Raw genomic sequence first — 12,249 nt, forward strand, 5'->3', positions numbered from 1 at the left:
ATATATAATAGATTTAATATGTTGATACTTTGTCCACAGCCTGAATTTTCTGTTTTCTTCCATATGGGATAAAGGATTCGGAGTTTGATGTTAAAGTCCGACTCCTGCTGTTATCCCATATGGAAGAGAAAAATAGTTCGAGCTGTATATATTAAATGTGCCCCTCATTAAAATAAAAAGCTCCCATCGAACCACTTCCACACGGTGACTTATCTAACGGCTGCTTGATAGTGATTAAATTAAATTTTTGTACAAATCTTCTAAGTTGGATATCGAAATCCGATATCCGATATCGTCATCCTCCCCCCTGAGACGGAGGCGGATGACGACATCAAGACGGAGATCGATAATGGATATCGGCACTGTAGCAACCGATATCCGATATCGATATCTGATATCAGGATATTGGAAAAAGCAAATACCGAAAATTTGATTTTCGGTATCCGGTACAGCATCCGTCCCGATACTGTAATCCGATATCAGTATTAGGACAGCCGAACACTACCGTCACGTGTGACGGGAAAAACAACCATGCGGAGGAGAGAGAATTGGAGGGGCATATCTCTATTTATCTTTGGACAGCATCCTTTTGCACGTGCAAGTTATTGCAGGGACTTTTCTGCAAAATGTCAAGAAATCGAGTTAGCAGCACGAGGCAACAAAATCTCAGCCGTCGAAAAACTTAAATCGAACAGTTTTTAAGCTTTTTGATCATTTTTAAAAATCTGTCACGGTCGTCATCGGTGACGGTCGTCCCATCACGTCACTCGTCCGAGGCGCTCCGTCACCATCACGTCACCATCACGCCCAGTTCGGCATTCGTCACCGTCACCGGCCCCTAATTTCGTCACCATCACCGGCACATCATCCATCACGTTGCAGTGACTTGTGACGTGACGGATGACGGCTGCCGTTCCCTTAATAATTTTTAATTAGTAACAAAAACAGCATATAATATAATTGTAGTGAGCGGCTAACTGGGTTGTCTGTAGACATGGTCATTTTGTTCTTTTGATGCAAATGTGTGAATTGTACGTTCTGTTCGGTTTTCCAAACAGAACAAAAACAAATTTGACAGAACATCGCACAGACCTGTGCTCTGTTCTTTTGTTTGCTTTGTGCGAATTTTAGTCTAATTTTGTGGGAATGTGCGAATTTTGTTCGTTTTTTAAAAAGAAAAAGAACAGAACAAAGAACAAGGCCCTGTGCGAATCTTTTGTGCGAATTTTGTGTTCATTTCGAACGAACAAAACAGAACTAGTTGTCTGTGATCAGGGGAAATGTTTCGGCGATTGAGATCTCCGATCCAGCGGGCTATCACATATCGCCATCTTCATCGTAGAAGCATCAGCCATGGCGATTCCACAGCGGTGTACAGCTTCGGAGACAACAGCATGGGCGCGCTGGGCTTGCCTTCTCCTCTGTATGATGCGTACGAGCCCACAAGACTCCCTCTCGAGCCTTCCCATGGCTTCGTCTCCAGCATCGCCGCCGGCCATTACCACTCTCTCGCTGTGACCTCGGCTGGCGAGGTTTGGTCTTGGGGCCGCAACGACGAGGCCCAGCTCGGCCGAAGCCCCCCGACCTCGAGGTTCGTCCTTGAACTATTCACCCACCCTTCTCTTCAGTTCTAGCTTTTGCTGTTCCTCTTGAGAACCCTTTTGGCAGAGAGCCTCGGATCGAGAAATAGAGAGGGGATACAGTTTTATCACTTCTTGTTGACTTACAAATCTTCTCGTCAATTGCCATTTTTTAAATTGCATGCGAAGGAAAACAAGCGAATTTCATCATCTTGGGGTATATTTGTTTGGATTTTTAACCAGAAAGCTTGGTTTTTTTGAGCTGAGATGTGAGCCTTGTGTTCTTGGCGGGCACTAGGAGCACGATCTCTTTAGGCAGAGAGTCTCGGATGTAAAGAGAGAGAGGGGGGATGCAGTTTTATCTCTTCTTGTTGGCTTACAAAATCATCATACCGTCAATTGCCTATTTTCCATCGCATGCGGAGGAAAAACAAATGAATTTCATCATCGTCGGGTATATTTGTTTGGATTTTTAACCAGAAAGATTGGTTTTTTTGAGCTGAGATGTGAGCCTTGAGTTCTTGGCAGGGACTGGTGGCATGAACCCTTTAGGCAGAAAGTCTCGGATGTAGAGAGAGAGAGAGAGGAGGGACAGTTTTATCGCTTCTTGTTGGCTTGCAAATCATATCATCAATTACCCTTTTTCCAATCGATCGAACGGACATGCCCGGAGACGAATTTTACCTAAAAGCTTGGCTTTTTGAGTTTAGATGTGAGCCTTGTGTTCTTGGCAGAGACTGGTGGCATGAACCCTTTAGGCAGAAAGTCTCAGATGTAGAGAGAGAGAAAGAGTAGGGACAGTTTTATCACTTCTTGTTGGCTTGCAAATCATATCATCAATTACCCTTTTTCCAATCAATCGAACGGACATGCCCACAGACGAATTTTACCTGAAAGCTTGGTTTTTTGAGCTGAGATGTGAGCCTTGTATTCTTGGCAGGGACTAATGGCACTAACCCTTTAGGCAGAGAGTCTCGGATCGAGAAAGAGAGAGAGGGAATACAGTTTTATCCCTTCTTGTAAGCTTACAAATCATATCGTCAGTTGCCTATTTTCCGTTGCATGCGAAGGAAAACAAACAAATTTCATCATCGTAGGGTATAATAATTTGGTTTTTTAACCGGAAAGCTTGTTTTTTTAGCAGAGATGTGAGCCTTGTGTTCTTGTCAGGGACAAGTGGCATGAACCCAGAAGAGTGGAGGGGCTGGAAAGCGTCAGAGCTCGAGCAGCATTTGCTTCGGGGGTTGTCTCTGCAGTGGTGGGGGAGGATGGTTCGCTGTGGGTTTGGGGGAGGTCCAAGCGAGGCCAGCTCTGCCTGGGTAGTGAAATCACTGAAGCCATCAAACCCACCAAAGTCAACTCCTTGGCAGGAGAGAACATTGTCAAGGTAGGCAGTAACTTGGTAAAGCTGCTTGCTTTTTAGCAAAAAAACACTTAGTCCTGAACTGCTCTGCAGGTTGCGTTTGGGTGGGGGCATGCTCTGGCTATGACTGAGGATGGGAAGTTGTTTGGATGGGGAAATGCAGAGGATGGCGGTTTAGGTAGGATAATGTTGCAGGTGTGCTCTTCCTCGGACACAATTGCGGAGGAGGGCATGCACATTGCATGGGAGCCCAGGGAGCTTGAAGAACTGGATGGCCGCCGGGTCTCGGATATGGCTTGCGGGCTCGATCATTCGATTGTCCTTTGCAGTAAGAATCTGAGTTCTCTTTTTTTTAGGCATTTGAGCAAAGAATATGATGAGATTCAAGTGCCTACCACAGTGCTAAGAGCTATAGCTTACAGAGCAAGGGTGCTACTTTTTCTCTTAAAGTTTTATCAGCAAGATGTTGTGTTCTACACAGAAAATGGTATGCTGCTCAGCTGTGGGAGGAACACGTACGGCCAGCTTGGAAGAAGGGGGGAGGAGTTTGAAATGCTGCCGGTGGTGCTGCCATTGCCGGCAGTCTCTGTCACTGCCGGCCTCGGCCATTGTCTTGTGCTGGGCAGGGAATCTACTGAGGGGGGGGGTATCATCTCCTGGGGCTGGAACGAGAGCTCGCAGCTTGGACGGAGGGGGGAGAGTGATATTCCGGGCGAGGTTTGCACCATGGAAGGGGAGAAGGTTGTGGGTGTCTCAGGCGGCCGCGTCCATTCTGTTGCAGTTTCCCATGAAGGAGAAGTTTGGACATGGGGTAGTGGGAGGAATGGGAGGCTTGGGCTGGAGAGCACAATGGATGTGCCTGAGCCAATGCAGCTGGAGAGCTTGGAAGGCCAACGAGTTTTGCAGGCTGTGTGTGGCTTTGACCATACTCTCTTACTCGTGGCGGTTCAATAGTATGTTTTTTGCTGGCAGGGTCTTCATTGTTAGATTACAACGAAAGAAACTTTGAGATGCTTGCTTTGAATTCTTGATAAAGCTATCATCTCAACGTCTCGATATGAATCAAATAAATTAAAATGAACTTTTCTCAATATATAAAGCATATATATGTCCACCTTATTTATCAGGTGCTCTATAAATAGACTATCTACAATGCTTAATGTGGATACATTTCAAGGTATTATCTTATATTTTTTTGGATGAAAATTTCAGAGATATTATTATGAACTTTTTTTCTAGCACATGCATTGTGGATAAACAAATTATTGGGTTCTTGGGTCATGAAACCTTGTGAAAATTTGTGTAGAGAAAACATATGACGGGATCATAATGTTACGGTGCCAATGAGGCAATATGAGAGGAAATTACTGAAGGAAAATAAAGGAGGGGGGGCGTCACTTGTAGAAGCATGTGAAAATTAAAGAAATGGTAACTAACTTCTTGTGTGAACTGGAAGTATAAATAAAGGGCAAAAGGTGAATGAAAGGGGATTTTCTGGCTTTTGATAGGAGACACAAGGGAGTACAGTTGAATTCGGCGGGAGCTCTGCGAGTGGAGACTATAGAAGGAAGATCTTCAGTGATTGAGGAGAGAAGAGGATTATCATTCCGGGAGATGATCTAAATTGGCAAATCAAGTAAGAATTCCTTCTTGAAAGTAAGCTATCACATAACAGGACTTAAAACTTGATGATCAAATTACCAATGCATGGTCGGATCTGCAAGTTCTCAGCTCCTCAAGTGACAGGTGTTGAGCTATTCGTGTGTCCAACCTCAAGATGTATCCATACGAGTCCAGGCATGTAAAATATTCTCTTTCATTTTGATGATCCTCGTTCTTGATCCATGGTTGTTGTTATGTCGTTCTGATTGGATTGAATGTGGAGGGGAGCCAAAGGGAGAACAAAAAAAAAGGATGAGCACCTAAAGAATTTTGTTCACGGCGTTTTCCTCTTTAAATTTAATGATAATTTTTCATTTTCATGTCTCCTCTTATATTGAGGGTGAAAAATCCCATCTTGAGTACTCAATCATCTTAATCAACAACATGCTGCAACCCAGATAAGACAATTTCAAACTCCATGATGAGGAATTGACAGGTCACACACAAAGCACAACTATTTATAACCTTTGAGGAATGTGTTTAGAGTGGATGAAAACTAGTTTAAAACATTTAAAATAAATGATGTAAAATTTTATTTTATTGTATTGTTCATTTTACTAATTTTATTTGATATTTAGGACTTTGGGAGACTTTTGAGAGCATAAGTTCAATACAGACTAATTCAAATACCCTTGGGCATTTATCAAGTGCTGAAATTTTCTTGTATTTGCATTGGCTGGGCAGAACTTGGGGACTTGAAAGTGTTAGAGTTTAAATTGGGAAGCCTACTATAGTGGACAATATTCACCCTCTCGTTTGTATCTCAAATTCAATATTGCATTCACCCAAGTCCTGTTTTTCAAATAAAACTGCAAGAAGATGTGAGAAATCCACTTGACTCAAAGGAGTCAAGTGAGGTTAGTCAAAAAAATTAATAAAATATATAAAAATAGAGCTTCAGAAAATAAATTATAAACTTTTCATTTTACCATTAAGTGGTGAATAATGCTCACAAAAATATAAAAATAAGTTGCAAAAAAAATTATAAAAGCATAATTTTATTGATCTGTTCTGATGTTATCAAGAGGCACATTGAAAGAAAAATGAAGTTTTGAAGGTCCATTAAGGGTGTTGTTGGTGTTTTTAGCGCTTGGTGGGGATTAATAGAGAAATGGGGTGGGTTACCTCCATCAGGATGATCCCAGCAAAACACAGGGATCTGAGGTCAGTCTCTTTCCTTATATTGAACATTATCCAACCCATTAATTTAGATACATCATATCCATTATCATCCCTATCTATCACCATCTACCATCCACCTCACGTATCACCTATGATGTCATGATGTTATCATGTGTCTTCTCTCTATTTATCTATGAAAACCTAAAATCATTATCTTCCTCCATTTCATTCATAACTCTACTCCAACTTCCACCACCTTCATCATTTTTTCTCATAATGTCATCTTTATCACGTCTCACCTTAAAACCCTCATATCTTATATTAAACCCTAATTTCAATATTATAATTTAAAACATATATTTACTATTACCATAAGCCTTTATTTCTCATTTCATCTAACCGTCACTTCATCACAACTTCTTTCACCCTTCTTTCTTGTCTTCACTTGCTTTGATCATGATTCACTACTCCTATAATACTTGTCATGTTCTTCTTAAATAACTGTTATCCTTATATTTGATCACTATCTTTGTCCTATCGCTCTATCTTACACTATATGTATTCGTTCTCACCCTCTTGAATTCACCCTAAAGAGAAGTTTATCTTATAAGATCTGTTTTCTGTGGAGACGACCCTTGCTCATCACTAACTAGAAAAATTATTTGTAAATAAAGGTTTATAAATTTTTTTGATCAAATTAAACCCACAACGATTTAAATTTACCCTAATTTTGAGTTTATCACAGATGTAAGGGGAAGATGGCGGATGTAGGAAATGAGTGAGATGGGAGATGAAAGAAGATAATGATTAAGGGTTCGAGATTTAAATGGAGGAGAGAACATGGAATGAAATCATGATGATGTATATGATGTGTGATGTAGATGATACATAATAATGAACGATGATGGATGGAGATGGATAATGGCGAATGGCGATGAGAAAGGTGGTTTTGATCCAACTAAGGTATGCGTTCGTGTCACATGGTCAAATCTAGAGCTAGGTCTCTTGCTCAAATTTGGTGTGTGCCGGCCTCAATGTTCAGGGCAAAACATTAAGCAACCTTGATCTCTTGCAGCGGAAGCTTTGTAAATGCTTAAGATCGCATAGAAGGGGTTAGAGGAGATGGTGGGGACGCAGTCCCGTCAAGGAATAGGGTCATTGCACTAATATCACAAAAGAGTAAATCATCATTGGGATCATTACATGGGAGAAGACGAGGGGTGATACAACGAACGAGACAAGGCGCTTTGCGCTGGGGTAGTATCGCCACACCGCCTCAAGGTCACCGCTCCGCGCTGCGCGCCCACGGGCGTGGCGATCACACACGCCACCCCTGCCTTGACGATCACACACGCCACCGGCGCCCGTGTCAACACCCTCACGTGCAGTTTGCGCGGCGCTGCCGCATTCGACGTCCAAAGCTGAGCGCTGCGCGCCCAACACTACCCGCGGGAGTGTTACGTGCCCTCTGTGCCGTCTCGGCGCTCTTAGTGCGCCACATGCCTTAAGTCTCCTGGCGGGATGTCTCCTGGCCCCACGCCCTGCACACGCAATGCACGCTGCCTGCACAGTCGCTGCGCGGCACCCCGCACAACTCCACGCGCTGCATCCGCGGCACGCCGCCTGGCTTGCGCGTCCCGCACCCGTGCGCAACGCTTCCCGCTCCCATGTGCAATGCTCGGTGCTGGTGCGTAGCGTTGGCGCCCGCCCGTAGCGCTTGGCGTTGGGGCGCGGCGCTTGGCGCGCGCGCACACACACCGGCCAGCCCACGTGTCCAACACGTGCGAACCGTACCTGATCCATCTCGCCTTGGGCATGGACGGGCACGTGCACCGTTTGTAGTGTATCGCCACGTACAGGAGTGATGGCCTGAAAGATCAGGTATTTGGGCATCACTACCCATAATGACTCAGTCCTTTAATGTCGTGAGTCAAAAACATGAACACACCCTCCCATTGAGCACGCAGGCCTCTGGGCAGGGAATGCCGCCTAGTTAGGGGCCTAACAGTTGGAGATAGATAATATATGGCAAGAGACTTGCCTTAGATCCCTATGTCTCACCCAGATTAGAGCAATTTCCTGATGCATATCAACCTCTTATCTACTCTTCTATGTTGCTCTTCTCCAAGCACTCTAGACACCAACAAAACCTTGATGGGCTTTCAAAAACCTCACTCTCCTAGTGAAAGCGAGTAAAATATATTTTTTACATTGATTTAGGCTCAATTTATAGATCAAACCACATGGATGGATAGATGAGAGAAAGTCAAAGTTGTGCTCAAACTTTCAGCTTGATTGCCCTTTTGGATTGGTAGAAATCAAACTTTAAAGTTGGATGATTCATGGATGTTGATTTAAGACCAAATATTTCTTTCCCCTGGAATTTATCATCACTGTCATCTTAAGTTTTTTTCCCTTAAACTTTATGAATATTCCCCAAGGATTGGCCCAAATTTTAACATATCATCCTCGATAATACATTCATAAAAAATCGATTATAATTCCAAATACTACAAATAAACATGTTTTGCCACTTACACAAAATAAAATTTTCATGATTAAAATTGTCAAAAAATTCATTAAAACTCATATTGCAGCTTAAAAAATATTTTCTGTCAAAATATGATGTCAAAAAATTCCAAAAATATTTTAAAATCACAAAATTCAAAACGTCATTATAAACATGGATTTAATCATTTTAGGCTTTATGATACATCTATAAAACCAATTTAATACAAATAAACATGTCACTGTTGTCATATAAACCTATTAATAATGTGTAATATCAGGTGATAAAAAAGTAGAGTTGAATATGATATCCAAGACTTCACATTCCTATAAAGTTTATTTTATAGATTTCTTTATGGTCACAAGGAAATGATCAAATCCATAATGATAAGGTATTTACAGAATAAAATTTTAATTTGTTTATATTTTAGGATTATATATATTTAGACGTAAAAATTAAATATAATGTGGAAAACGAGTGAAGACATATTCAAAATAGTTCAAAGAAGGTTATAAGTATTTAGCTTTTATAATATTTTATACAAATTTAACAAAAGAGTTTGGCAAATTTATGGATTTTTATAGGAGGAAGTAATAATTAACTCTAATTAAAATCCCTTAGCAGGCACTTTTGTAGCAGTGGGGTTGGTGTTGGGTTCTAGAGGCCTAGATCTGGATGAACAAATCAAAACGACTCACAGCGGAAGACTTGAATGAATCTAACGGCATTATTAAATCTATTGAAACAATGTACCTTCCCACAGATCGCATCCGTGATTTCTTGGATCTGGGAGTGAGACGAGTCGAGCTGCTTACGTGTGCAACCTCTAAATGTATCCACGGAATACACGGCACATCGGATCCCCACCTTCTCATTGACGAGCCCCGTTCTTTCTCCGTCGTTGTCGTTACGTCGTCCCAATCGCATCGGGGAAGGAGAGGGGGTGTTGGGAGATGGGAGAAGAAGAAGAAAGGCCTCTGAACAATTCTGGCCTGGGTGAATTTTGTTCAAGGCCTTACCCTATTTATATGAAGTGGGTATTTTACATAGAAACCCCCAAAACTTAAGTATATCTTCTGATGTCTAAAAGACCATTTGCGTGTGGCCCTCAAGGTCATGTATCAATCTAGTTAACGACTCCAATGGCCCAATAACTTTTATTTACCTTCCAAATTAATGAACTATATCATCATATAGATTAATTAATGATGGATTGATTTAACTCAATCGATAGGTCGAGTCTTTGACACGTGGGGTGCCAAGCTACACCTCGTGTCCTAGAAGATACAAAGCAGTGTGTATCGACTCACTCATGGAACCTGTTCGTCATCAGTTACTGTGAATGTATAATCCCTCGTCCACTTGACGTTCCTTGGACGACTTAGGGTATGGTCAACTGTCAAACCCTAATCGATCATCCGAGTTAGTACTGATGCATTCAGAAATCATCGGAGAACTCTTCTCTGATATTTCACTGCCTTGGCCAAGGACTTCATCGCATCGTCTTCCTTGAGCTGTCACCTCGTATACCAAGGGTGGATGATCCCATCTTGACCACTCAATTGTCTTCATGAACTTCTTGATCTACCCGAACTAAGACTGTTTAGAATCCCATGATTAGAGACTCGTTGGCCATAGCCAAAGTACGACCGTCCATCCACAAGATGTCTTTGGTGTCTCAGGTCTAAGTGATGGAAATATATGCTGCCGGCAAGCCAATCACACATTCCACATCTCGTTCCATGTTCATTAATAGAACATATTATGTGGCTTGCTGGCCACATATATTTCCATCACTTTGTCCTGAGACACCAAAGACGTCTTGTGGATGGACGGTCGTACTTTGGCTATGGCCATTGAGATGACAAGATGGTCCCCCATCATGTTCTTTAGGAAATAGTTTAGTTAAATGATCCCTATGAGTCCCTGTATGATTTGATACCTAACTAACAACTAAGTCAATTGATGGCACATTTGCAGAAGTGATCTAGGCTTAAGACACAGAAGACAATTATGTTTTGATTATGACCTTCAACTCTCTAATTACAGGACTCCAAATAGCCTTAGCTCGTATGTAGAAACAAGTCAGCGATTGTGATTCTATGATTTTTGGCCCTCGTTATGAGGAAAGAAATCAAGGAACATCTGATGAAGACCCTGGAAAAGGCAATAGAAATATCATAAGATCCATTTTTTGATGATTTCTTGAACACATCACTACTAACTAGGATGACAGAAAGGGTTAGGGTTATATACTTGACCATACCCTGGTTCATTTCTAATGGTGGCACCCAGATGAGGAATTATATACCCACGGTAATAGATTACAAACAAGTTCTTTATAAGGATTTATGAATTTCTCGTACCTTCGAGAGCATGTGGTGTAGCTTGGCATCTCACTTGTTGGTGACTGGACCTTTTTATTAGGCTACATTGATCTTCAATTATTTAATCTATATGTTTGGTATGGTAAATTAAGTAGGTTTATGAAGTCATTACTGGGCTTATGTAGTCATCATATAGACTCGTACATTGCCTAGATGGTCACAATTACAAGGTTATTAGATGTCAAAGGATATAATTATAGTACAACAGGTTGTGAAAAAATAACCATTAAGTGTAAAATGGAGGTAGACCAAAAATATGTCCATGTCACATGAATGACTTTTTGTCTTTTGGAAAAATAAAACAATTTAAATCAAATGCTAATTCACTTCATTGTATATTTTCCTATCATATAGATATATGTTTTCCCCATTGTATTGTATCATTAGAGCATGATACTATGATATGACTAGGAATTTTCATTGATATTTAAAAATATTATGACATGACTAATGATTTTTATTGAGCACCTCTCCTTCTCCCTCCTCCCCTCTCTCATAATGATGAGATAAAATCATCTCAAGTGATGATAACGCTTATCAAGTAGAAGAAGAGGAGGCTTGATGTGTTGAGGACTACATGTATACAACTAGAGGTTAGACATGTGCAGCTCATGGAAACTATATTGAGAAACCAAAAAGATAGAAATTTTGATTCCTGATGATGTAAATTAATCACTATTTTATTTTCCTTTTAAGGTCCTCAACAATTTTTTTCTTGATTTGTGGTGCACGAATCATCTATACATCATTGATAATGTCCACAGAATCAAACAGTAAGAGGACTTTTATCTAAGTGTCATGTGTGCTGGAAACATAGGGCATAATTCCAAGGATAGTAACAATGGAGTCCCACAAGAAAAGGAAGCCAAACCATTTTATTTCTCTCTCCATTGTAAGCATCACTTAAAGTGGCTCCCCTCCACCAACCAGCGATCAGAAGAAAATAGCATATAATTCATGAACAATATGATAAAGGGTACTTAGGCCAAGCTTGAGCCATGGAACAAAAAAGAGGGAATTTATCCTCTTTTCATTCCGATTTTTTTGCTTGACTTAGGTTGGCTAAAGTAACAAGATGAATAGTGCATGTAATGGATATGCTTTGTATTAATGAATAGAATGTGTGATTAACATTATGATTATTCCCTGTAATTAGAGCTGCCGTCATGGATTTTGCTTTCTCATAATATGGATCAAGTATTAATGGTGTCACTTTAGCTCAACAGAAAATCTCTTTAATCTCTCCAAGGAAAATTCAGAAGAGAGTTGAAGGTAATGACACAAATTATTGAAGGGAATGGACTTAATGGAGAAAAAGAAGAGAACCATACCATTAATATCATAGGGTCTTAGACTGAATCAAACTGATATTTCTTCTATTAAAACTTGGTATTTTTTTGTGATTAGAATGAATAAAATAGTCGAGATTTTTCATCGATTTAGTATTTTAAGGTCATCAAGAAGAAGAGGAAATATGAACATGCATTCTTTGCGTACACGAATACGTTTGTGTTGGAATAGGCCGCATCATTTGGAATACTTAGCACTTAAGTCAGTTCACCCTGAGATGAATCACTTAATACCATCGTGGATTAGGAACGAGATGTTATCGTCTCTGCATCATAA

General features: G+C 40.8%; 1 protein-coding gene across 1 annotated transcript; it reads left to right on the forward strand.

Annotated features, from left to right (window-relative positions):
- Window positions 1-1,186: 1,186 nt before the first annotated feature.
- RUG2 (Regulator of chromosome condensation (RCC1) family protein) lies at window positions 1,187-4,062 on the forward strand. The gene is made up of 4 exons (XM_078587840.1): window positions 1,187-1,591; window positions 2,751-2,967; window positions 3,037-3,271; window positions 3,425-4,062. The coding sequence occupies exons 1-4, from the start codon at window positions 1,281-1,283 to the stop codon at window positions 3,895-3,897; spliced, it is 1,236 nt and encodes a 411-aa protein (XP_078443966.1). The 5' UTR covers window positions 1,187-1,280; the 3' UTR covers window positions 3,898-4,062.
- Window positions 4,063-12,249: the final 8,187 nt, after the last annotated feature.

Source organism: Wolffia australiana, chromosome 15, assembly GCF_029677425.1.
Source record: "Wolffia australiana isolate 7733 chromosome 15, ASM2967742v1".
Lineage (NCBI taxonomy): Eukaryota > Viridiplantae > Streptophyta > Magnoliopsida > Alismatales > Araceae > Wolffia > Wolffia australiana.

Excerpts from the sequence above, each read along its gene's own strand:
- RUG2 (XM_078587840.1), top strand. The coding sequence starts at position 1,281 with ATGTTTCGGCGATTGAGATCTCCGATCCAGCGGGCTATCACATATCGC. Across the intron at positions 1,592-2,750 it reads CGAAGCCCCCCGACCTCGAG|GGACAAGTGGCATGAACCCA; the intron begins GTTCGTCCTTGA and ends TGTTCTTGTCAG. Across the intron at positions 2,968-3,036 it reads CAGGAGAGAACATTGTCAAG|GTTGCGTTTGGGTGGGGGCA; the intron begins GTAGGCAGTAAC and ends ACTGCTCTGCAG.